Source organism: Dreissena polymorpha, chromosome 16 (assembly GCF_020536995.1).
Source record: "Dreissena polymorpha isolate Duluth1 chromosome 16, UMN_Dpol_1.0, whole genome shotgun sequence".
In the NCBI taxonomy this organism is placed as follows: Eukaryota; Metazoa; Mollusca; class Bivalvia; order Myida; family Dreissenidae; genus Dreissena; species Dreissena polymorpha.
In genome coordinates, this window is record NC_068370.1 from 47,572,374 (window position 1) to 47,600,043 (window position 27,670).

At 37.4% G+C, this 27,670-nt stretch overlaps 1 protein-coding gene across 1 annotated transcript; it reads right to left on the minus strand.

Annotated features, from left to right (window-relative positions):
- Positions 1 to 2,813: 2,813 nt before the first annotated feature.
- Positions 2,814 to 25,896, minus strand: LOC127861467 (eukaryotic translation initiation factor 3 subunit H-like). The gene is made up of 8 exons (XM_052399965.1): positions 25,762 to 25,896; positions 13,384 to 13,540; positions 12,806 to 12,973; positions 12,160 to 12,272; positions 10,721 to 10,863; positions 7,999 to 8,134; positions 5,214 to 5,288; positions 2,814 to 3,103 (listed from the first exon to the last, which is right to left on the minus strand). The coding sequence occupies exons 1-8, from the start codon at positions 25,813 to 25,815 to the stop codon at positions 2,951 to 2,953; spliced, it is 999 nt and encodes a 332-aa protein (XP_052255925.1). The 5' UTR covers positions 25,816 to 25,896; the 3' UTR covers positions 2,814 to 2,950.
- Between the last annotated feature and the right edge of the window lie 1,774 nt (positions 25,897 to 27,670).

Here is a 27,670-nt window from a genome sequence, read left to right on the forward strand (position 1 = left end):
CATTTCCACCAATTACCTTACACACATGACCACACATTTCCAACCATTACCATACACACGTGACCACATTATTTCCCCTATTACCTTACACACATTACCTAACATTTTCACCCAATACCTTACACATGACCAAACATTTCCATCCATAAACATACACACGTGACCACCCATTTCCACCCATTACCGTTCACACATGACCACACATTTCCATCCATTACCATACACTTGTGACCACACATTTCCACATATAACCTTACACACATGACCACACATTTATCCCATTACCTTACACATGGTACCTGCTTACCACACATTTCCACAAATAACAATATAAATATTACAACCCATAACCATATAGGTTACGGCACATAGTAGCACATATTCATATCCCTTTACCATAAATATCCACCCATTACCATACACAAGTAACAGCACATGACAACACATTACCATGTAAGTTTTATCAAACATTACAACCCGTTACAAAAAACCCCAACATACACAAGCTAAAAACCCATTACCATATACGTAATCTCATATTACAACCCATTAAAACATACACGTTACCACACATTTATAACCCATTACCATACACACATTTTACTGCATATTACAACCCATTACAATACACACATTACTGTATATTACAACCCATTACCATACACACGTTACTGCATATTACAACCCATTACTATACACACATTATAGCATATACAACCCATTACCATAAACAGATGTTACTGTATATTACAACCCATTACCATTACACACCTTATCACATATTACAACCCATTACCATACACACATTTTACTGCATATTACAACCCATTACCATACACACATTACTGTATATTACAACCCATCATCATACACACATTAAGGCATACTACATCCCATTACCATACACATGTAACACAAATTACAAACCATTACCATACACACATTATAGCATATACAACCCATTACCATACACACATGTTACTGTATATTACAATCCATTACCGCACACACATTCTCACATTTTATACCAAATACCGTAAACACATTTTACTGCATATTACAACCTATTACCATAGGCACATTAAAGCATATGCAACCCATTACCATAAACAGATGTTACTGAATCTTACAACCCATTACTATACACACATGTTACTGCATATAACAACCCATTACAATACACAAATGCTACTGCATATTACAACCCATTAACAAACACACATGTTACTGCATATTACAACGCATTACCATACACACATATTACTGTATATTACAAACCTTAACCATAAACACATTAACGCATACTACATCCCATTACCATAAACACATTAACGCATACTACATCCCATTACCATACACACATGTTACTGCATATTACAACCCATTACCATACAAACATTATCACATATTACCACCCATTACCATACACACATGTTACTGCATATTACAGCCCATTACCATACACACATGTTACTGCATATTACAGCCAATTACCATACACACATGCTACTGCATATTACAGCCCATTACCATACACACATGCTACTGCATATCACAACCCATAAGCAGACACACATGTTACAGCATATTACAACCCATTACCATACACACATATTACTGCATATTACAACCCATTACCATACACACATATTACTGTATATTACAACCCATTACCATACACACATTATCACATATTACAACCCATTATCATACACAGATATTACTGTATATTACAACCCATTACCATACACACATTAACGCATACTACAACCCATTACCATACACATATTATCACATATTACAACCCATTATCATACACACATATTACTGTATATTACAACCCATTACCATACACACATTAACCCATACTACAATCCATTACCATACACACATGTTACTGCATATTACAACCCATTACCATACAAACATGCTACTGCGTATTACAATTTACAACCCATTACCATACACACATATTACTGTATAATCAACCCATTACCATACACACATTATCACATATTGCAACCAATTATCATACACACATTATAGCATATAACAACCCATTCCATACACACATGTTACTACACATTACAACCCATTACCATACACACATTACTGCATATTACAACCCATTTCTTCACGCACATTATACCCATTACAACCCTTTACCATACCTATGTCAGCACACATTACCGACTATTACCATCAACATTACTGCACTTTACCATACACACATTACCTCAAATTACCGGTACTATCAATTTCCATATACAAGAAAACACGTATTACCACCTGTTACCATCTTAATAAGCGGACATCAATTCATGTACATATCACCAAATATCATCATACACATATTACCAAGGACTTGTAACTGCACACATGATATACACATTATCACTAATGATACCAGTAATATGTACACACATAAGCATTCCAAATGTATTCTTATTAATTATACCATACGAATATGACGAAACACCAAACACACGTTAATGAACATGATAATATAAATTTTACAATATATGATCATATGTACGATCATATATACATTACCATATGCATCTAAGTGCATATGATTAAATACATGTTACCGCTCATGATAATTATGATTATAGTATAATATCAAAACATAATGTTATCTGCAGTAGGAAATGAATGAAGAAGGTTTAACTTACTGTATCCCTCAACATCTTATGAAACTGAGCAATATGACAAATTGAAGCAAGATGTGCCAGAAATCTATAACAATACCTCTGAAGCATTCAATCTAAGAGCTATCATAGCTTACCAGTCAATAAACTCAACATGACAAAAATGGTCTCAGAAAATTTATTTTTAAAATGTTTCAAGAAATAAGTTGTTGACATAATTTTCCAAAAGCGTCTTCTAGCACTGAGATAATCCAGTTTGTGTTCACACTGTAACAAGGGTGCTAAGTGAGGGTGGTTTATCAAGAGGCCGGTTCCACCTTGGTCTCCTGTAACGTCTCTGCAACAAACAGCTTGCCAAAGCTCTGGGCTGCAAACTCCCCGATCTGCTGACAGTAGTTGTCGATCTGTCCTGTGACCAGCAGGCTGTCCAGCCTCGGAGGGACAGGGATGGGCTGCAAGTACCACAAGCATGGGGTAAGTTATGCAGTTACCCTTTATCACTCAGATGCAGGGTCAGTTATGTAGTAACACTTTACCACTCAGATACAGGGTCAGTTATGTAGTAACCTTTACCACTCAAATACAGGGTCAGTTATGTATTAACACTTTACCACTCAGATACAGGGTCAGTTATGTAGTAGCACTTTACCACTCAGATACAGGGTCAGTTATGTATTAACAATTTACCACTCAGATACAGGGTCAGTTATGTAGTAATCCTTTACCTCTCAGATACAGGGTCCGTTATGTAGTAACACTTTACCACTCAGATACAGGGTCAGTTATGTAGTAACACTTTACCACTCAGATACAGGGTCAGTTATGTATTAACAATTTACCACTCAGATACAGGGTCAGTTATGTAGTAACCCTTTACCACTCAGATACAGGGTCAGTTATGTAGTAACCCTTTACCACTCAGATACAGGGTCAGTTATGTATTAACCCTTTACCACTCAGATACAGGGTCAGTTATGTAGTAATCCTTTACCACTCAGATACAGGGTCAGTTATGTAGTAATCCTTTACCACGCAGATACAGGGTCAGTTATGTAGTAACACTTTACCACTCAGATACAGGGTCAGTTATGTAGTAACCCTTTAACACTCAGATACAGGGTCAGTAATGTAGTAATCCTTTACCACTCAGATACAGGGTCCGTTATGTAGTAATCCTTTACCACTCAGATACAGGGGCCGTTATGTAGTAACAATTTACCACTCAGATACAGGGTCAGTTATGTAGTAATCCTTTACCACTCAGATACAGGGTCAGTTATATAGTAACACTTTGCCACTCAGATACAGGGTCAGTTATGTAGTAATCCTTTACCACTCAGATACAGGGTCAGTTATGTAGTTACCCTTTACCACTCAGATGCAGGGTCAGTTATGTAGTAACACTTTACCACTCAGATACAGGGTCCGTTATGTATTAACAATTTACCACGCAGATACAGGGTCAGTTATGTATTATACAGGGTCAGTTATGTAGTAACACTTTACCACTCAGATACAGGGTCATTTATGTAGTAACACTTTACCACTCAGATACAGGGTCAGTTATGTAGTAACACTTTACCACTCAGATACAGGGATGGGTTGCAAGTAGCACAAGCATGTGTTCAGTTATGTAGTAACCCTTTACCACTCAGACACCCACTTTGACGAGTTTGTAGTCCCTTTTGAATCTCAAATTTAATTAAAGACCTTTCTTAAAATAATAAAAAAATTCAAGGCCTCATTTCGAACCCTAAGGTACTTATAAGCAGAAAACAGAATAAAACCTGAAAAGAGTGAGTTTCTTGCACGCTGTTCTGGTTTTATGCTGATTGCTTATGACCATGTGTCTAGTATATCTATACTTCATGTTAAAGACACATTTGAAGTGCCAATACAATTGTTTGACTAATGTGGAAGTAATAAGAAACACAAACTTTTTACATTTTATGCAGATTGACCAACTGACCTACATATGCCTGTCTTAAACTTTGTTCGTGGGGGCCATAAAAAGTCCATTGTGACAATGTAAGAGGAACTTTGTCCTTAAACCTTTCCATAACGTTTACGAAACATTAGTATTACTATCTTCTACATACATATGTGTCAACAGGGACTAGCAATAATGACTACATTCAATATGTCAAATTATAAAAGGTCAGCCACCATTTATAAGGGAAGGTACAAACAAAATTCTGATGTAAATTGAATTAATCAGAGAGTCTTTCATCAACATTAATTATGGATTGAAAACAAAAAGTATATTTAAACTATAAACAAATGCATATTTAGTTTTAACATTTCTCAAAGTACAAGCAAGGACACAAAGTATTAACCCTTTGCATGCTGGGAAATTTGTCGTCTGCTGAATTTCTAAAATAAGCATTTTGTTCGATTTTTTTCAAAGAATACTATCAGATTGCAAACAGTTTGGATCCTGATGAGACACCATGTTCTGTGGTGTCTCATCTGGATCCAAACTGTTTGCAAAAGCCTTCAAAATTCGGTTCCAGCACTGAAAGCATTAACACAAATCTGTAATTTCAATCAAACCTCACTAACCTTAAACAGCTTGTTGATGTCCTCTTCTGGCAGTGGCTTCTCCCCTCGTGCAACACGCTGGGTGTTTTCTTGTTGCTAAAAAACACACTTGTGAAGCCATAATAAGTGACGTTGATTATAATTCATCATCAAATAAAAACATACCATCATAATTTACGTGACAGTATGACTATGGCAGCCTAGTTATCAAGTCTTATCAGTGATACCAACATCCCTTTAGGCCAGCCAATGGTAACTCTTGTTACATTCTTTAAAGGGACTAAGAGTTTTATTGTACTCTTGCAAAATAAAACACATTGTTATTGTAAAAGTATTTACAAATAGAGCTATAATCTTTGTAATAAAATATAACAAGACTATTGCCGAGCAATAAAAGTCCCCTACCGGTGAAACCATTTTCAGCAATATTTATATTCTATTTGTTGCCATAGCAACCAGAATTCTTGCCGTAGGAACAACATAAAATGATGTGCATAATCTCCATATTGCCATCTGTCCATATTTCAAGTTTCATGAATAAATATGAAGAACTTCTAAAGTAATCGCAGGATCATTTTCAGCAATATTTCTAGTCTTATTTGTTGCCATAGCAACCAGAATTCTTGACGTAGGAACAAAGTGAAATGACATGCATAATCTCCATATATCCATCTGTCCATGTTTCAAGTGTCATGAAAAAATATAAAGAACTAAAGAAATTATCGCAGGATCCAGAAAAGTGTGACAGACTGACTGACAGACAGACAGAGCGCAAACCATAAGTCCCCTCTGGTTTCAACTGTAGGGGACTAATAAATACTACATGAATATCTTAATCGAAAGAAACAAGAGATGTGTTTGTCACAAACACAATGCCCTCTATTGGGCCGATTGAAATGTTCAGAAATTATCTCCCTTTTAAAGCTTATTACTTCCCTCTGATTTTTTTTTTATACCTTTGACATTGAACGATGACCTTGACCTTCACCACTCAAAATGTGCAGCTCCATGAGATACACATGCATGCCAAATATCAAGTTGCTATCTTCAATATTGCAAAAGTTATGGCCAATGTTAAAGTTTTTGGATGGACAGACGGATGGACAGACAGTTCAAATGCTATATGACACCCTAACGGGACATAAAAACATTATTGCCTTGCCCATGATTTGTAACGTGGGACCTTTTGGAGCATAATCTGACTCTCCATCTATAAGCCATTAAGGACTTTTACTGAGCATATTATCAACACTACATAAGTGATACTTTACAAACAATGCATACATTCTTTTTCATCTTGACAATACGTGATCAAGTCCCTATAAGTGAACAAATGGGCTGATGAATACAGCCCCAGGGGTGACAAACTATTGACATCTCAGGCATGTACTTTGAAGCATTTGTTGTCCCTTAGAAAACAAGAACACCTCATAACAGGTGCAACGCTTGGCTGCGGGTGCAGTTTTGAACAAGGGCTGTTTGTAAAACATGCATGCCCCCCATATGGGCTTTCCGTTCTAGTGGCAGCCATTGTGTGAATACGATTTTTATCACTGTGACCTTGACCTTTGACCTAGTGACCTGAAAATCAATAGGGGTCATCTGCGAGTCACGATCAATGTACCTATGAAGTGTCATGATCCTAGGAAAAAGTGTTCTTGAGTTATCATCCGAAAATCATTTTACTATTTCCGGTCACCTCGACCTTGAGCTTTGACCTTGTGACCTCAAAATCAATAGGGGTCATCTGCAAGTCATGATCTATCTACCTATGAAGTTTCATGATCCTAGGCGTATGCGTTCTTGAGTTATCATCCGAAAACCATTTTACTATTTCGGGTCACCGTGACATTGACCTTTGACCTAGTGACCTCAAAATCAATAGGGGTCATCTGCGAGTCATGATCAATCTACCCATGTAGTTTCATGATCCTAGGCCCAAGCATTCTTGAGTTATCATCCGGAAACCACTTTACTATTTCGGTTCACCATGACCTTGACCTTTGACCTAGTGACCTCAAAATCAATAGGGGTCATCTGCAAGTCATGATCAATCTACCCATGAAGTTTCATGATCCTAGGCGTATGCGTTCTTGAGTCATCATTCAAAAACCATTTTACTATTTCTGGTCACCGTGACCTAGTGACCTCAAAATCAATAGGGGTCATCTGCGAGTCATGATCAATGTACCTATGAAGTTTCATGATCCTAGGCCCAAGCATTCTTGAGTTATCGTCTGACAACCACCTGGTGGACGGACCGACCGACAGACCGACATGAGCAAAGCAATATACCCCCTCTTCTTCGAAGGGGGGCATAATAAATGAAAGCTTGTCAGATGATTTTTTTTTAGAGGTCACAGTGACCTTGACCTTTTACCTAGTGACCAAAAAATGGGAGTGGCATGTAGAACTAATCAAGGTGCTGCTACATTTGAAGTTTCAAAGTTGTACATGTAGGTTGAAGCACTTTGATTTTAGAACCAATGTTCCAAACCTTAACAAAATATTAAGGTTTTAGCACAACGCCGAAGGCGAGCTGGCTATAAAAATAACTTGGGTTTTCTCCAAAAACAGCCGAGGTAATAAAATGAAATTAAAGACTGTTCTTACTATATTCAAGCTTAGAAGGTTTCATTTCAAACCTTTAGATACTGATGAGCAGCAAACAGCATAAAACCTGAACAGACTGCGAGTAACTCACAGGCTATTCTGGTTTTATGCTGGTTGCCAGGTTTGCTATGGCCATTTTCACTTTGATTCCGAGTTGGAAAGACATAACGTCCCAGATCCCAGTGTTGCTTACCCTCTTTTGTATGTGCTGCTGTTTGAGCATGTTTTGTTTCTGGAGCTGGCGCTGGAAGTTGACAAACTTGTTGGCGTCCATGGCAACCTCATCCACACTCTCCATAAGCAGACGCAGGTTCTTCTCCAGCATCGAGCTAAAATTGGGGCGTGTCAGTCAGGGCAGAATACACCATACATTCATTATGTTTTATCTTTTTTGGTTATTTTGGGTGGATATTTTGATAGCAGGGAAATGAATCAAGAGCACTGCATAATGGGTGCCAACGCTCGGCTGCGGGTGCAGTTTTGAATAAATGATAGCTTGTCAGATTATTTTTTTCGAGGTCACAGTGACCTTGACCTCGTGACCTAAAAATGGATGTGGCATGTAGAACTCATCAAGGTGCATCTACATATGAAGTTTCAAAGTTGTAGGTGGAAGTACTTTGATTTTAGATATAATTTTAAGATTTTAGCACAACGCATACCGCAGACGACACGACATGAGGAGCTGGCTAAGAAAATACCTCGGGTTTTCTCCGAAAACAGCCGAGCTAAAAACTAAAGTATTGTTGCCTTATAATTGGCTTTATAATGAAGAGCGAGACATTATTTAATTTATTTTCAATATAAATAATCATGGGTAAGGACACCAGACATATTGAAGACAGAAAGTGATGTTTTTTTGTAAACTTCTCAACGTCTTTTAGATATACATGTAGATTGATTTTAAACACCTTCAATATTAATGGTGCTTTGCTCCGTGCAAAAAAATTAACAAAATGGCAAGAGTTCCATAAATGTTGAAGAATAAACAAGGGCCACATTGGCCCTGAATCGCTCACCTGCACAAATTTAATAGCCTTAGGCCCAATGGTAATTGACAAGAAACAAATTTTCTTGAACAAATTTTTAGGGGAGCCTTTAAGGATCATCCTTGTAAAAAAAATTGAAAATCCGACGAGCCCTTTCTGACGAGAAGATTTTTTAAGGTATTGACCATATATGGGCATGGCGGCCAGCTTGGTTATGTGACAAAATTTTTTTTTTTTAATATTTTTTTTTCGTGACGTAGGAATGCTCCACATGAAATTTGGTTGAAATTGGCTCAATGGTTTAGGAGAATATGATCTGCTCAGGTACGCTAAAAACTTAAACATTGAGATAAAAGGAATTTTTGCTTGTTTTGAAGAGATTCCTCCTTTTTCTCAAAATTGACAAGATATCATCGACTAAACAGGCAACCCATGTTTACATAAGGATAAATCCTTTTACCAATCAACATATTTTGGACTGAACAATTTCTCAATTTGCCACGATGATACAACCCTACCAGAGCAATTTCCTAAGCAATAATCACCTCCCATTTTAAAGGAAAAATAATTTCTCATCAACAAAACTACAGCATTAATTGATTTCTGGTAGTTAACCCTTTTCAAATTGAAAGAGGTTGCAGACGACAAATTAAGTTATTATGGAATAAGAATAAACAGATTTAATAGGGTAGGAAGCATTGTGATGAAAGGATAAAATGCTAATTTCAGCAATTTCTCCTTTTATTTCAATGATTTCCACAGTCACAAACATTTGCAGAAAGAATTAACTGTTCTGGGTTAAGGGTTTATGTGGTCTGCAGCAAAGCCATCAGAAGAGAATCGTGTCAGAGAAACCTGGCCTGTAGCCAGCAAATCCTTTACTCTAATAGCACTATTAATTGGAAAAAAGAGTACACTATAATTATTTCTAAATCTGCCATCTCAAGGAGATAATTCTGGACTTAATGGTCCGATGTTACTCATTTTCGACAGGGCTCGAGTTTTCATTGATATGAAGACACTGCGCAAGTTTGGAAAGAATTGGATGAAAAATTTGGACTTTATTGCATAAACACCATTTTCTCAATTCAAGGGGAGGTAATTCTGTACTTCATGGACCAATAATGCTCATTTTATGTAGGGTTCGTAACCTCATTGATATAAAGACACTGTGCAAATTTGGAAAGGATCGGACAAAAAATGTGGAAGATTTTTGAAAGTTTTCACAAAATAGGCAAAAACTAATAAACATGCAAAGTTCAACGAGCTCCTGCGGCCATGTTTTTTGACGAATCAAATTTCTTTGAACAACTTTTTTAGGGGAGCCTTCAAAGGTCATTCCTGTGAAATTTTTTGAAAATCTGATGAGCAGTTTCTGACAAGAAGATTTTTTAAGGTTTTTACCATATATGGTCATGGTGGCCATCTTGGTTATGTGATCAAATTTTTTTTAACAATTCTTTTGTCCCATGACCTAGGGATGCTCCACACGAAATTTAGTTGAAATTGGCTCAATGGTTTAGTAGAAGAAGATGTTTACAAATTGTTTACAGACAGACGGACGGACGGACGGACGCAGGACGGTGAGTGATCACAATAGCTCACCCCGAGCTATCGCTCAGGTGAGCTAAAAATCATCCATGTACTTTGCACTGCCTTTAAAGAGGTCTATCATTATATAAAGGACCATTTAGCATTCAATATGTTTCTAATCATTCCCTGCAGAAGCACGGCAGACTGAAGGATTGATGATATGTATCGTGTTCTGAGAAAACTGGGCTTAATGCATGTGCGGACTGCACAGGCTAATCTGGGACGACACTTTACGCACATGCATTAAGGCCAGTTTTCTCAGAACGCGACTCATATGATCAGTATTGGCCCTCAAGTGCTCACTTAGGGGACATATGAAGCCCCACTACTCACCTTGTACCGAGATCTAGGTAGTCAAAGGACTCCTGTTCCTCTACGGGCTCCTCTATCTCACACAGGAGGCTGTTCACGAGGTGAGAGTTTTTGATGTGAACGGGGATTTCCTTGAAGATGTTCTCAAAACTGATTCCTGCAGCCTAAACAGGAGATAAGAAATATGAATTAAAAGTTGTTTTTTTTTAAGGTTAGGGGCTCAAGACTTTAAATGTGGAAAAAATAGCGTGTGTAAACCATTTTTGAGAAGGATTTTACATAATGTTAATGAAAGGGGAAATGACTATATGCCTCCTGCATTAATAGTTACAAAGGGCATAAAATGCCCAGATAAAAGACAATGGAACTCTGAAGCTTGAAAACTAATGCGCAGGGTTCGACACTAAGGCACGTCCGACAGACATTGTCTAGTAAGATCGGTGGTCGGGCTAGTAAAACTGCGGGCTAGCTTGTCCCACTGGTCGTACATAAAAAATCTATACTGATTCATATAACTATAACTAACTTGCGTGAAAACCTTTATATTTAACGTGTAAAATTGCTCTCGTATCCGTTATTTACATTAAAACAAAACTAGTGTATTTAAATAAACGCGGAGCATCCACATGATTCATCGCTATTTATAGACGCAAAGGAGAGCTTCCTGCAGAAATTGCTTGTTTCCATTGGTAAAGTAGTCATGAATATATATGATTTTCTGAAGTGTCGTAAAATTGTAGAGCATGATTTTACGACTTCTATCGAAAATCGGTATTGTCAATGTAAACATTTGTTCGTAGCAGACAAGAGAATGTAATTTAAAGAATGGCTTTGTTCAAGTTTGGATTTTCGTCCGACAAATCAGTTAATAAAAAAGAATCCAAAGCTTAAACTGACACGAAACGTAAATATGAAGAAACACGAAAACGTCAATTTTATCCTAGATGGAAAATCGATTCAGTTCCCATGGATTGAATTTGACGGAGAAAAGCAAAAAAAAGTTTTATTTTATTGTTTTACTCTAGGCATCAAAAAAAATCTGGTGTTCACTGATTATTTACTGATAAATCCTGATTAAACAGTTACATGACACAATTGTGTTCATTTGCTATGTCATTTGTGGTCTAGTAGACATCAGGTTCGGGCTAGTACATTTTAAGAGGAGCTGGTCCGACGGTCTTGCTGTAAAAAAAGTTAATGTCGGACCCTGATGCGTATTATCAGTTATAAATATGTATTAAAACTATAAGAAAACTATTGATAAGAAATGATTGACTAAAAATAAAAATTAAACTAGGCATCTTAAGTACAAGTATATGGGAATATTCTGTGCATCAAATGTTCAATAGTGCTTACCTAAGAAAAAGGACTCGAGTTCAAATCTGGTAAAGGAAACCAAATCATACAATTCTTTGTTAACTTAAAAACACAAGGGAGTAGATAGCAAACTCATTGCCTACCTTGAGTCCTTCAGGTGAAAAATCTGGATCCCTGCCCCCGTAGTACTTCATCATATCAGGAGTGAGACGGTAAGCTTTCAGTGACAGGAACCCTTGTGTGGTCTTCAGTGGATCTAAATAACAGACACTTCAAATGTTGGTTAAGATAGAAAAAAGGGCTTCATAAACCTGATACTTAATTAATCACATAACATGATACAAAACATAGGAAATATATTGAGTGTGAATAAATGTTGACATAGTACAGTACAGTAACAGTACATTACAGTAACACAAAATGGCTGACAAATAAGTTGCATGATGCTGCAAGTATCTGTGTATAAAATGTAATAAACAACAACAAAATTTGGACCTCAAAAAGTGAATATTTTGTTATAATCGCTGAGGAATATATGTGGTTACATACTAGTTTTATTCAGGTTATAGAGGAGCTTTCTCTAAAATTCTACCCGTCGCCAAGCACACATTTAAAGGGCCAAAGGCATGAGGGCGAATGACCATGTACATCCCTGAGATACAGCATTATGAACTAAATCACAGACAAAAGGTCACCTACTTATTCATTCCTATCATACAATACTGACATAACAAAGAGAATACATTTGATAAAACCATATAAAAATAAAAGGCGCATCATGGAATTTACCATAGATGAGGACAACCGATTCATCTATAGAGTGCTGGTAGTTGAACTGTGAGTCTAAAAGACTTCTATTGATGGAGCCCCCAAAGTACGTGCTCTGATACCACCCTACATGCAGGTGGTCAATGTTCACCTTGCGAAGGTTACGCATCATCTCCATCTGGTACTGGACTGCAATGGGCAGGTACAAAAATGTAGAAACTTCCAAAAATTGCAGTGTTTTGTTTGGTGAGCAATTACTAGTGGTTACCACAACAAGTATATATCAGGAAATCAAATATGAATGAAAACTGGTTTAAACACAATTGGTTAATTCAGTAAGTTCAATTCCACAAAATGCATTCCATTTGTTTAAGAAGTTAAACATCAGGCTGCAAAAAAAGGCAAAATTTATTGTAATTTTTTTCTATATAAAAACCTACATAACATCAACTGGGGCGGGCTATAATAAAAAACTGTTTACATCAGTTATTTTCGCACACCCAGTAAACCAAATCGGAAGAAATAAAATGCCCAAGTATACATGTATGAGAATCCCAACATTACATCATTTCTCAGAGTAAATACATAAGAATCCTCACCTTCATCAAAATCCTCCTCCTCACTGTGTCGTGGAAAGGGGAAACAATTAGTGATCTCTAGCCTGTTGTCTACCTCCAGCCCCAGCAGTACACCCTGCACCAGCTCCTGTCCCGCTGTGCCCTCCTCCTGGCAGTGCTTGATGATCTTCAGGACCACCTGCACAACAAATAAATTAATAGGAGCCGTGATCTTGAAAAACAAGGCCAGGGCTTTCCTTTGACCCGAGCTCCCGGGTTTTGACGCTTGAAAATTACAGAAGACCCCTTTTTGAATCTTGAGAAAATTACGTCATGCGTCACATTTGACCCGGGGGAATATACCGACTTGCGTCAACGAGATCAAAAGTTGTTAAGACTAAGCGATAATTGGCTAGGGGTGGAGTATCTCATTTAGTACAGGCTAATCGTTAACGCCCGTTTCCAATCATCGAAGCACAAGTCCACCCAGTAGGCGGAGTTTGGTTAATTAAGAAATCTAGTATTGACCAATTAAAACACTGCTGGTTCGATGACGCGTGTATTAACTTTCCATTATTTATCATAGCGTTTGTAATCAGCTGTTTGCGGAAAAGACGTGTATTAAACCCACCTAGTTGCAATAATCCAACTCCCAGCTATTGACCCTCTGAGCTGTACGTATGTACTCATAAAAGCTCAGAGCATTTAAGAAGAACTATAAACCCACCAAAACAGAATGGACTCATCCGCGTCAGTTTTAATAATATTCAATATAAAATAATAACATCCATATCCACAGAACACCGTAAAGCATATTTCGAGATATTTCCAGAGTATGTCAGAATGTATTTCCAAAGCTGAATGCACCCATCACTGTTTTACTTCATGATTGCTCAGTTCAAAGACGCGCGAAAGTTATGCTGGCATATGTACTGTCTACAACGTCAAATTACACGCTTTGCATCAAAGTTGCTAAAAATAACTATTGAACCGATATAACTGACCTTGTGGCAAAGTGACAATTTTTGCATGAGCTAATTGATTACAAAATACATGTAGGCGTAATAATTGACCGTTTGAAAAGGCATAGAAAACGGCGTGTTTGTCGCACGTCTTCAGTGAAGATGGCACATGAAATAATTAAATGGCGTCGGAATTTTTGATGGGATTAAATACGGAGGCACCTTTATCGGCGAGTAGAAATAATTTCCTTTTATAGTTTACCGATTTATACAGGCTATTGTGTTTAGGTACCACCCGTATGTTGTTGTTTTTTTGGTGATAGCCAGCGGAAATGTTTTTTTTTCACATTTTGTATTTCATTCTTAATTTAATAGCCACGCGAAACGGTCAAACAAAGTTATTGGATAAAGTGTAATTGTGCGATAGTGTAATTGTGCTTGTGCATTCGGAAAATGTCGCAGAGAAACCTTTTCAAATTCGGAATCAATAGTAACTCTGAAAGTGTGTGTAAGACGCCAACGACAAAGCGTACTTTAGATCTACATGACAGTGCTTCTAACACCCCCAAACGTGCAAAAGAAGATGTGAGCGACACTAAGTCAGTTTGCTGGTTTTATGCTAGTTGTGTGTGTGTGTAGTCATAGTGTTGTTTTATTACATTTTCTTTACAAGGGCACCCAAATGAGATCACTCTTTAAATGCATGAATGATTTATTTATTTGCTCAAATGATTGTTGGTTTGTAGAACATATGACATATTGTTTTGCTGATACATGAAGTAAATGTTGTATTAGAATACATATTTTGTATGTAAACTTTGAGATGTTGTGTTGGACATATGACATATTGCTCTCTGAGATGTTGTGTAAGACTTGATATGACATATTACTCTTTGAGATGTCGTTTAGAACATATGACATATTACTCTGCTGTATACATGAAGTTAATGTTGTATTAGAATACATGTTTTGTATTTATTAATCATTGAAATATTGTGTTTAAATGCATAGTGTTGTAGTGACAGTACAATGTAAGAAATAAATGTTAACATACATGTATCTTTTAATTTGTTGCTTTTTATATATTATATCTCAGTAATTTGCTTAAATTGCAAAAAATCATTGACTCTCCTGCGTTATTATTAGGACTCTTAGAAGTTTGATTTTGACTCTTAAAAATATGGTCCCAAGAGTCCTTGACTCTTGAGATTTGAGGTCTAAGGAGTAAGGAAAGCCCTGAAGGCTTAATGCAAGTGCGAATGTTTTTTTCACCTATTTTTAAATGGGGCCAGGTCCCTTTGGATTGGGAACATTTGCCGCGTTTGACTAAAATTGGCTTTATAAGTTAATAGTGTTGTTTTTGTTTTGCTAAAACATGCTTCAAAACTGAGAATAGACATGTTTTCAGAATTATATTTACCAAGGTTGAACTTATATGGTTGGGAGATGATTTTGAATGAAGAACAAGATTTGTTTGTGAAACACTATGTCCCCCCCCCCATAAATTTGACCTTTGTGTGAACTTGACCTTTGACCTTGAAGGATGACCTTGACTTTTCACCACTCATAATGTGCAGCTCCATGAGATACACATACATGCCAAATATCAAGTTGCTATCTTAAATATTGCAAAATTTGACCTTTGACATTGACCTCGAAGGATGACCTTGACCTTTCACAACTCAAAATGTGCAGTATGATGAGATACCAGGGGTTTTATCTGATTTTGGGGAAAGGGCCTGGCCTTTTTTGAGGGGAAAAAAAATCATGCGAAATGCCGGATTTTGGGGAAAAAATCACGCAAAACGCCGGATTTGGGGGAAAAAAAGAAAAGTCTTAAACAATCATTTTAACATATTTTGTGGTTTTTAAAACAAATTCAAGGCATTAGATATTTTAATTTTGCAATGTTATATTTTCTACACTGGATCAGGTTAACTTATGTATTTTAAGTTAAACACAAATTTTTGTTAAGGTTTGAAGCAAACAAACCAACAGACAGGGCAAAAACAATATGTCCCCCAGTATTGACAATGACCCAATAGGCTACACTCATTGGATCATTGTGGACCTGAAATGGCTTGAAGTCACCCAGGGGTGTCTAGAAGCTGAATCATGTAACCCTGGGGTGACTTCAAGCATACGCTCATCCCCGGGTGACTAGAATAGGCTTCATGTCGCCCCGATTCAAAAAAATTGGGGAACAATTTTCAAGTATATTTTTTTGATAGGGGAAGCGACTGATATTCAGCAGTAAAAAAATACAGATCGAGGGCCCTAGCAGCACTTAATGATACAACTTTTTAAATCCATTCAAGCATGCACTTAGTAACAATTCGAATACTTTTATAAATAATCTTGTTATGAATGATCCTTTTTTTCAAAATTTCGCATTATTTTTGTTAAATGGTCATGGCAAGCAAAATAGGGAAATTTCATCCCTCTGATTTGATGTGTTGTGCCAGTGCCCGGCCTACAAAACGCGCACATACCTCGTGACTGGGAACCAGCGACAAATCGATATAGTGCATGCTGGGCAGCACGAGTTTGTACGGTCTCTTGTGCACGGGACGTTGAGGTGAGTAGATGTGTTTATGTGCCTATGTCCCTATGTGAGTATTGTGTGTGAAATAGTGAGCCTGCGTATAGTTTATATTGTATTATATGGTATTGTATTGTATATGTGTGTCGGTAACTGTGAGCCTGTAATTGTGAACCTGTGCGTGTAACCCTGAGTACGTTAGTAGTTCCAGGGGGTTAAGCCTGTGCATGTTAGCCAGTGTCTAGCTGTGAGCCTGTGTGTATTGTATTATATTGTATTTTATGTGCGTTCAACACGTATTTACCTGGAAGGCCATTCCCAGAAGATATAAGTGAGTCTGTGACTGTGTATGTAAGCCGGTGACTGTGTGTTTAAGTACGTGTTTGCCTGGAAGTGTATTCCCAGAAGTACATGTATAGTGCCATTTCGTGACGTGGACGAGCCGACAAGTGTACCCGACGAGCCGACGAGTGCACCCGACGAGCCGACGAGTGTACCCGACGAGCCGACGCGTGAAGCCGACAAGTTCCCTCGAAGACGACGAGGACGATTGGTGCCGTCCAGACGTGGATTCCAGTCGATGCCCATGTGAGTAGTCTAGTATATTATCTTTGCTAGCGGTTGTGATAATTGCATTAAAACCCACGAATAGCTAACCGGGTGAAAACACTACAATTGTAGTACGGATGGGGTTTGTGTAATTGTGTTTTAACGGTTAGGCTAGTTCTATATATAACTTTGTTGCAAATAAATCGGCATCGTGAAATTTAGTTTGGACCGTCGCATCAAATTTAATTTAAAGTTCTGTGTTCGTTTTAAAACGTTATTTCTATAATTTAACAGTTGCACGCATTTTTCGTCTATTTTTAGTCGTGTGTAAAAACAGACGGCATCATAGTTTTTTTTCATTGTTCACATTCGCCGGCCGTGTTATCAGTTGGCGAAATATTTGTTAAAAAACGTGATTGTCCAATGCTGTTTGTAACAGGTTCATTGCTTGTGTAATTAACGGACGGCCACGTGTTTTTTATTTGGCAATTTCCCGTGATTAGTTGGCGCGTATTCTGTGCGCAGCAGTTCATGAAAAACGTGTTTGGTTGACTGCTGTATAAAATTATAGCAGTGTAAATTGCTGATGTATTGATGATGAAATTGGTGCTTAACTACAAGTTAAAGCGGCGTGTTTTTTATTTGCAGTTTTTATTTTTCTTCTACATATATTCAGTTGGAATACAAACTCTGTGATTTTTTTGTACTTTTTTACAATTAAGTCAATTTCGCCAATGCTCCTTTAGAACCACATGCCACTAAGGATATAAGTTCAAACAATGCTCGCACATGTGCATTTGATATTGCTTCCCTTGATTCAACCTGTAATATGAAAATGCGTATACCATTGCATGTCTTGTCTGATGTTTATGACGGTTTGTTGTATAACACATTGGATGCCAGCAACACACATATGACTTGCTTGATATGGTTTTAACACCAATGCAAAGTAAATGAGATCATCGGAGAAAGCTAAATTCACCATCATTCTAGGTACTTTTGTCTCGGCATTGTCCAACCACAGCAGCCAATTAAAAAAAAAACAAACTAAAACCTTTTAGCAGATCCCAAAGTAGCGTAGTCATGTTTTATTTTTCACCTTTTTCTATGAATAGTTTTACTTAAAAACATATTCTTATTCATTCTTGGGTGGAAATCTTATCACTTTTTCCAACACCTTTCCACAGCTGTATCCAGCAAATACGATCTAAATCTCGATGTAACCATTGTCACTCAGTTTAATTTGGCATTAGGACATCATATTGTATTTGTTTTTCTGAAGACATTTTGCTGATGTTAAATACTTTTGTTCTGCGCACAAAAAGGCTTTTTGTACAATAAAGTTTGTGAATAGTTTATTTCAACTTGATACGGTTAATGTTGTATAAAAAAAGGCCATCAAGATAATAATGTAGACTTTTTTTTTATCAGTTATGTTTAGTAGATGTAAAAGTCAAGTGAAAACATAAGGATTTCAGGGGTCGAAATAATGTGAAAGATTTTTGCGAACCATTTCATTGTGCTATTATTTGTGTGCTTTTGTGGTATTTAATTGTGTATTGTGATGGTTGAGTAACTAGGTTTAAAAAACTTGGAATATCTTCAGCAAATGAATATTGATATTGCGGTCATGCGTTCAAATTGACAGAACTGTTAAAATAATTAAAAATATATTTTCTATCGGTATTTCATAAAAATAAGATTAAATGATTTACAGAATTTGGAGTTCATGTCCACAAGGCAGTGTAAAGTTTAAAATGGTGATAAGATACTAAGAGTGTGTGTGTTTGTGTGTGTGTGTGTGTGTATGTTTGAATGAGTGCTGGTCATTTACAGCGCTTTTGCTGCTCAAAACTTTCACGGCCAATTATTGTTGGATAAAGTTGAGATTTTATGGTTAACATTATAATAATTGAGTTATTTGTAAACAAATGTGTTTGCTTGAATAATTCGAAAATGTTGGATATTATTATAGCATTTCCTTTAAAATAAATTGTATTGGGGTATGAAGTTTACAGTCTGTTACCATAAATGGCTGTTAAAGTTTTGAGCAACCGGGCCTAGTTGTTCATCATTATGTTTACAATCTATGTTTTACCTATTTATGATTCCACAGTTATTTGAAGATTATTATTTTTTTAAAGAAAAGTATGGGGGGGGGGTTTATAGGTAAGTTAAAAAGTTGTTTTTCTAAATGATTTGAACAGAAGATAACCTTTTGTTAACAATACTTTTAAATCTACTTATAGAAATTAAGAAATTTTTGTTCCGTTGTGAATTGAAAATGACCCTTCTTTGTAATGTCCTTCTATTTTAATTGTTTTAATAACAGATAACAGTGAAACTGTTAAAAATGAAATTTTGCTTTAAATTTGTGTTCAGTTAAAACATATTTTTAGAAAATCTGTCATCATCCTTTGCTCATGTTGTTGAGTTAAGGATATTGTTGTCAACGTTTATTTGATTTTAAATGTTGTGCGGATACCGTGTTGACATTTCTACATAAGCCAAACATTCATTAAAAAATCATTTTACTGATCAGTCTATTTGGAGATTTATTGACGAATTTATACTAGATTTAGTGCTAATGTTTGATATTTGTGAATCCAAGTTACGTCATCCCATAAATCATCCACATGTATTTCCTGATCAAACTCTGTTGCATACACAGGCATGAATTGTTTCATGGATTGACAGATGTCAGACGTTGTCAAGAATTGTACATATTGTAAATTATTATATTTTTGTAACATAACATGCTAAGTGGCAAGAATTCTATTGGCGCTGGTGTTTACACTTCTGTGCATGTATCGTGTAAAGATTTGGGATCTTGGGTCTGATGTCTTATTAAGACTAGACTGCATAATTGTTTGGAAAGTAAGACAGAAACAGTTTAATATAGAGTTTTTATTGATTGTTTGTAGAAAAAACGGCGATGGCGATTTTATTGATTGGTAATTGTTGGGGGGTTTGGTTTTGATTGTGTAGGCTAATTGCCATTTTTAGTTAGGTGTTGGTTTTGGTTAAGTTGGTAGTAATTTAAGTGGGTAGACTCCGCGGGGCCCAGAAAAAGGTAAAGGCCGAGCTGGCCGCCCAGATGTCCAACTTGGAGGTGGAGATTACGGCTTGCTGGGTGGAGCTCCAGGTTAGGTGGCTGGAAGAAGCCGTCAGTGCGCTGCCGACAGTGCAAGATGTCGTCCGTGACATTGGGGTGTGCATGGACGAGAGCACTGTAGGAGGCAACGATGAGACTGGCCGCGTCGGTGATGTAGTTTCGTTGGTGCTGCCGACAGTACAAAGAGTCGTCCGTGACACTGGGGTGTTCACCGACGATAGTACTCAAGGAGACAACGATGAGATTGGCTGCGTCGATGATGCGGTTCCGTTGGCGCTACCAACAGTTCGCGAAGTTGTCGGTCACATTGGTGTGTGTACCGACATAAGCACTGAAGGAGGCAACGGTGAGACTGTCGGCGTCGGCGGCAGAGAAGACAAGTTCACCGAAGGCGTCGATGACGCGGTCCCGTTGGCGCTACCAACAGTTCGCGAAGTTGTCGGTCACATTGGTGTGTGTATCGACATAAGCACTGAAGGAGGCAACGGTGAGACTGTCGGCGTCGGCGGCAGAGAAGACAAGTTCACCGAAGGCGTCGATGACGCGGTCCCGTTGGCGCTACCAACAGTTCGCGAAGTTGTCGGTCACATTGGTGTGTGTACCGACATAAGCACTGAAGGAGACCATGGAGATCCTGTGTGCGATGGTGAATTTCGCGTGCAGCGCGTTGCGGTTCAGTCTGCGGAGGCGGCTAAAAACATGGCGACCGACAGGGCCGACCAGGTGGGGGCCAAAATAGCCCAACGAAAAGCTGCTGAAACTACTCCGGCCACCGGAAGGTCAGTCCCTGTCAGACGGGCGACAGAAGTTGCCGCGTGGGACCGCCGTGAGGGCGGCGCATGCGGATGCCGAGTTACCCCAGATGACAGCTGGGAAAGTGGTGTTCGAAGACTTGTTAGGCGTGGTTCCAAAGGGTGGAGACCCTCTAGTTCTCGCCGCTGGGAGCGGTCCCAGCGGTGGAAATTAGGTTGGCGGCCACCAGAGCGTCTAACTTCCAAAACCTGTACCGCCTAAAATTGTAAATGGCGAGGTTAATTGTTAGTAAAACTAGGAAAACAATGCAAAATACAAAAGACCCCCAATTAAAAAAAAATTACAGTAAAGTTGCAGTGACATTCTATTCGCGGTGTTGATAACGTATTACGGTGTACGCGGAGTATCTCTAGAAGTAACACTAAAAGCAGCAGCAGTAGTAGTAGTGGTAGTAGTAGTAGTAGTAGTAGTAGTAGTAGTAGTAGTAGTAGTAGTAGTGGTAGTAGTGGTAGTAGTAGTAGTAGTAGTAGTAGTAGCAGAAGTAGTAGTAGTAGTAGTAGTAGTAGTAGTAGTAAAAGCTGTTGTTATGAATATTACATAGAGTACGCGGTGTACATAAGTAATAGTTCTCGTAAACATTTTGATTAATTTGATTAGATTGTTTTGAATATATATGTCCTATTGTCTCAGTTTAAGCCCCGTCTTTTATTGCAATATTGTTGGAACTATAAAATTGAAATTAATCTGAGCAGTGCTCTGCGAAATGGGGGTTTAATGAATAGGCATAAAGTGTCGTCCCAAATTGTATTTCCTGGTATCCTGCTTTTCCCTAGCACTTCTCTTACAGAAAACAGATATAAATGCAAAACTATTTTAAAAAATGCTGAAAATCCAATCAATTGAACTAAGGTAATAGCAGCATATCCGGTCTTTAACATATACATCTTAAAGAACTACCAATAAAAATGTTTACTGTACAAAAAAATGCACAGACACAAACTACATGTATTTCAATATAAACGATTTTTGTCATTTTGGAGTCATAAGGTAGCTAGGGAAAAGCAACTTGTTTTGTCTCTGCTATTCACAAACAGTTTCCATGGACCTCGTGATTGCACAAGTAAATGGTTTACAATCGATGTGATGCAATTTACTGTTTGGGAAACGTTGCATGGTTTGTGAAATGTTGTGTGAATAGCAGACAGAACAAAATTAAAAATAAAAACATCTGTAAAGAAGAAATTTGTATTTGTGCCATCTGCTTAAAAAATAGATATCAGCATACAATCAAACTACACGGAAACAATTAAGATAATGTGGATTTTGCTAGAGGTTTTCTGATTCATTCTTTATCCATTTATTGTAATAGTATTAAAAGCTGTCCCAGCCGGTGTGTTTGGTTAATCTTTGGTGTTTTGTTGAGCGCAGTGTGTCAGTTTAGTTACCTCCCTTAATAGAGTTCAACATCTATAACGTTTAGCAGATAAATGCATCAGACGATTCAATAGTGTAAATAATAGTATAATAATAATAATAAATGAATAGTACGAGTAAATAGATAAATAATAATAATATGAATATAACTACCTAAGGATAAAAATTCCTAACCCAAGATTGTGGGCAGAGGATATGCAATTGTTAGATTTCCTTCCTAACCTAAGATTGTAAGAAAATGGCTGTCACTTAATGCTAACAGCAATATAGTAAGAGATTGCCGCAGAGATTAATACCCTGGAGGAGAGTATCTCGGAACTGCAATCGCAGTTGCACTTGATTTTTGTGATCCTTTTTACTACTCCGAGGATGTTTTCATGCAAACTTTATCTGACCTCCGGTGTTACCCCATTTTTGTTTAAATAGAAATTCTTAATATGAACAGTGTCCTGTGAAAAGAGGGTTTAATACATGGGAGTAACGCGTTGTCCCAGATTTGTTGTGCAATCCGTACTTTGTTTTTTATAATGTTGTATATAGAGTGCTTTGCTCACTCAGGGATGGGTTCTTTTATTTTCCATGAATCTATGGGAAAGTGCTTTCTTCCATTTCTTATTTTTTATCTAACTGTCGGACGACCACTGTCACACTCCATACTGTTTGTGGCCGGAAGTGGTATTTCCCGGAATTGTTCTTTTAAACAATATTTGCAGGTCTTTTGAATTTTTTATGTGACCATGCTTGACGGCAACTGTCATGATGCATCAATTTCATTTTTCGTTAATGGCCGGAGGTGTTTCCAGGTGCATGTACACTTTATTTTGTTTTTATTTTTGTAAAGTACATTATTTCTCAGTGTGATCTCCACATTCTAATACCTAAGTGACTGTACTTGTTAGACGAAAGCCAACAAGAATGTTTTTTCTTGATTAAGCAATTGTCGGACGATAGCCGACAATAATGTTTTTTTAATTAACTAATGTGATGGAAATTTTCTTATGCAAGAAACATATTGGTCACTAACCGCTAGAATGCAGCGGTCTGTATGTACCCCGCTTGGCAAAGGCACTCCTGTGCCTGCGGGAAGGGGGAAATCATAGTCCCATTTGAGTCTCTGTCTCTTCTGCCTTGGGTGCGACCGTAGGGCGGCGGCCCAAGAGGAGAAAGTGGGAGGAATGTAGTGGGTACAATAGTTTTATTTTAGTTGTCTTTTCCTCCATATAATGTCAATGATTATGTTGCAAAATGAACGTTCTCTATATAAAATTAAAAGCAATTATATGTATTATTTGGACAATAATAAGATTATTTTTATTCTTATATTTTTAACCTTTTTGTCACTTAGATATTATTTTAACGCATTTGTAGTACCTTCGAAAGTTACATTTCTTGTGATTTTTATTATAATATAACCAAGAGGATTTTTATTTATATTATGCAGTCACATGCAGAGGGCGTAGGCCTTCTCATTTGGGCTGCGAGGGGATGTATTTGTATGATATTTTATGATTTTATTTGATAAGTTATTTTATTTGTTAAAATTTGTGAAAATGGATTGTAAGGTGGGTGCTCCTGTCCATTCATTGTGTAGACAAGAAAAGGACAGGAGAAACCTGACCTTGTTTTTTAGAAAATTGAATCAAAAAGCTTTGATAAGGCACCTGAATTGATTATTATATTAATACACTCGAGTTTAGAGGCATATTGAGACACTTGAGTTAATGGGGTGTTATTTTTGTTGGTACGGGCCGGTTTGTTTAAATTATATATATATACAGGATGACCTGTCCCTGGATATTAAACATTTGTTTTTGTGTAGTGTTTTAATAATTATATTACAGGCCAATGGGTACTGACGTTTAATGGAGATGCATTAACTTTAGTTGTTGTATATTGCAGACGTTGCGCAGAAAGAGAGGTCGGACGAAAGCTGGTCGGCATGCAGACCTGACTTTGAGGTGTTAGGTCAAGGTGCTTACGCGAGGGGCACTATTACTTCATCGGTAGCTCCGGTACGATTCCTTCGCCGTGTGGCGTCGTCCCAAAAGGAGAAAAGTGGGAGGAGTGTTGTGCCAGTGCCCGGCCTACAAAACGCGCACATACCTCGTGACTGGGAACCAGCGACAAATCGATATAGTGCATGCTGGGCAGCACGAGTTTGTACGGTCTCTTGTGCACGGGACGTTGAGGTGAGTAGATGTGTTTATGTGCCTATGTCCCTATGTGAGTATTGTGTGTGAAATAGTGAGCCTGCGTATAGTTTATATTGTATTATATGGTATTGTATTGTATATGTGTGTCAGTAACTGTGAGCCTGTAATTGTGAACCTGTGCGTGTAACCCTGAGTACGTTAGTAGTTCCAGGGGGTTAAGCCTGTGCATGTTAGCCAGTGTCTAGCTGTGAGCCTGTGTGTATTGTATTATATTGTATTTTATGTGCGTTCAACACGTATTTACCTGGAAGGCCATTCCCAGAAGATATAAGTGAGTCTGTGACTGTGTATGTAAGCCGGTGACTGTGTGTTTAAGTACGTGTTTGCCTGGAAGTGTATTCCCAGAAGTACATGTATAGTGCCATTTCGTGACGTGGACGAGCCGACAAGTGTACCCGACGAGCCGACGAGTGCACCGGACAAGCCGACGAGTGTACCCGACGAGCCGACGCGTGAAGCCGACAAGTTCCCTCGAAGACGACGAGGACGATTGGTGCCGTCCAGACGTGGATTCCAGTCGATGCCCATGTGAGTAGTCTAGTATATTATCTTTGCTAGCGGTTGTGATAATTGCATTAAAACCCACGAATAGCTAACCGGGTGAAAACACTACAGATGTTAACTCCAAGAGTTTTTCTACAAATGCACGACCAAATTATTTTTAAAGCAGATGATTACACTCTTGATTTCGCATGTCAGAGGTGATAGTATTTCGGAAACATTATTTCGGATGAAAATATGGAACACTTTTACCATGGACCCGAACACAATCATCTCGTACTAAATAAAACACTGTTAACCATAAGCATGATAAAGTATGGCAATTAAGGGAGTCGAGAAAATATAACGTACAAGACCATCAATTTGAACATATTTTGGTTCCGACGTGCGGCTCTTGGACGCCATTTTGCCGGATGTAACACAAAGAGGGTTAAAAACCACTAATAATTGTAAATCAGTTTGAACATGAGCTGGCACTCGCTTACACTGCGGTTCATTACATTCATGTATGTTGAGGCACGAACAACAACTTTGCTAGGCGAATGAGAGCTTGCAACCTCCGCGCAGAGATTTGACTGGAACCAGCTTATTTGGATCAAATCCCTGCCTTCACAACCAACCACGTGATAATAACCTCGCCACGTGGTACAATAATTTACGGACTCGGATGAGACGGATATGAAACGGGACCGTATCGGCAAATAGCTTGTTGATACTTTGTCACGTGACCGGTAGCTATCGATTAGCGTACATTGAAGCGCCGAGGTTATAAATGTTGATGTACCCACTCATGTCTTTTTTTTAAATTATACTTTCATTTCTCGGCCGATTTTGACAAATTATATATAGTTAGAAAGCCTACGTTTCGTAGTTTTCAGATATATAAATAAATATTATGCTTTTCTTCTGATTTAGGCACCCCGGCGAGTTATAACTTTAACTGTTGCAAATATCACACCGTTAATTCGTACTTTATACGTACTTTATACCCGATTTATAGGGTTTATATTTGGAGTTCAGTTTTAAAAATTACATCTTGCAGAGGAGAATAGAATTATGTATACGATAGAAAAAAATGGTTTTAAAAATGAAATTAAATAAGGAATTAATTTGTACGAAAGTATCGCGCGGTCCTAACGCAGAGAACTGATGCTACGGTCTTGGCGATTATGCTTTTGTTTAGATACCGGCCATTTAATTTCCTTTGTCATGATTATTTTTTTAATGAAATATATTGAAATATTTTGTTTACGAAACATATCAATAAAGCTAATTATTAATGAAGCTTAATAAATTATTATTACGATTTCAGCTCTTGTTTATAACACAGACATGGTGTTAATTTTATGACGAAATAGCGTATATAGCTTTTAAATATTTTTCGGCCGGGATTTTCAAGAATCTTGAAACAATTTTAATTTATCGATAATTTAAGGTTAATAACTTTTCATATAATTATACATAATAACCTTTTTGAAAATAAACAACAAACGATGAATGTTTTGAAACCCATTTTATTTGAAGTATGCAAAGCCGAAAAATATCAAGAGGGTCCGCTATATACGCTTAATTGATATGTTTCTAGAACAAAATATTTCAATTTATTCCATAAAAAATATAATAATTATGTCAAAGGAAATTAAATGGCCGGTAGACGCGGTATCTAAACAAAAGCATAAGCGCCAAGACCGTAGCATCAGTTCGGTGCGTTAGGACAGCGCAATACTTTCTTCCATCTTCATTCCTTACTTACGTTCACTTTAAACCATTTTTTTCTATCGTATACATTCTACATAATAATTCTATTCTCCTTAGCAAGATTTACTTTTTAAAACTGAACTCCAAATATAAACGCTACAAATCGGTATAAAGTACGAACATGTCAACCTAGACTCTAAAACTCCAAACGTTCGGAGCGATATGACCGCGCGCTACATTCGTACAAATTCATTCCTTATTTACTTTCATTTTTAAACCCTTTTTGTTTCTATCGTATACAGAATTCTATTCTCATAAGCAAGATGTAGTTTTAAAAACTGAACTCTAAATAAAAACGCTACAAATCTGCATAAAGTACGACCATGTTTACCGTAAATATAGATTCTAAAACGGTATGATATTTGCTAAAGCTCAAGTTACTAGTATAACTCGCCGGGCTGCCCAAATTATAAGTAAAACTTCATATATATTTATATATCTGAAAACTACGCAACGTAGGCTTTCAAATGATATATAATTTGTCAAAATCAGCCGAAAAATA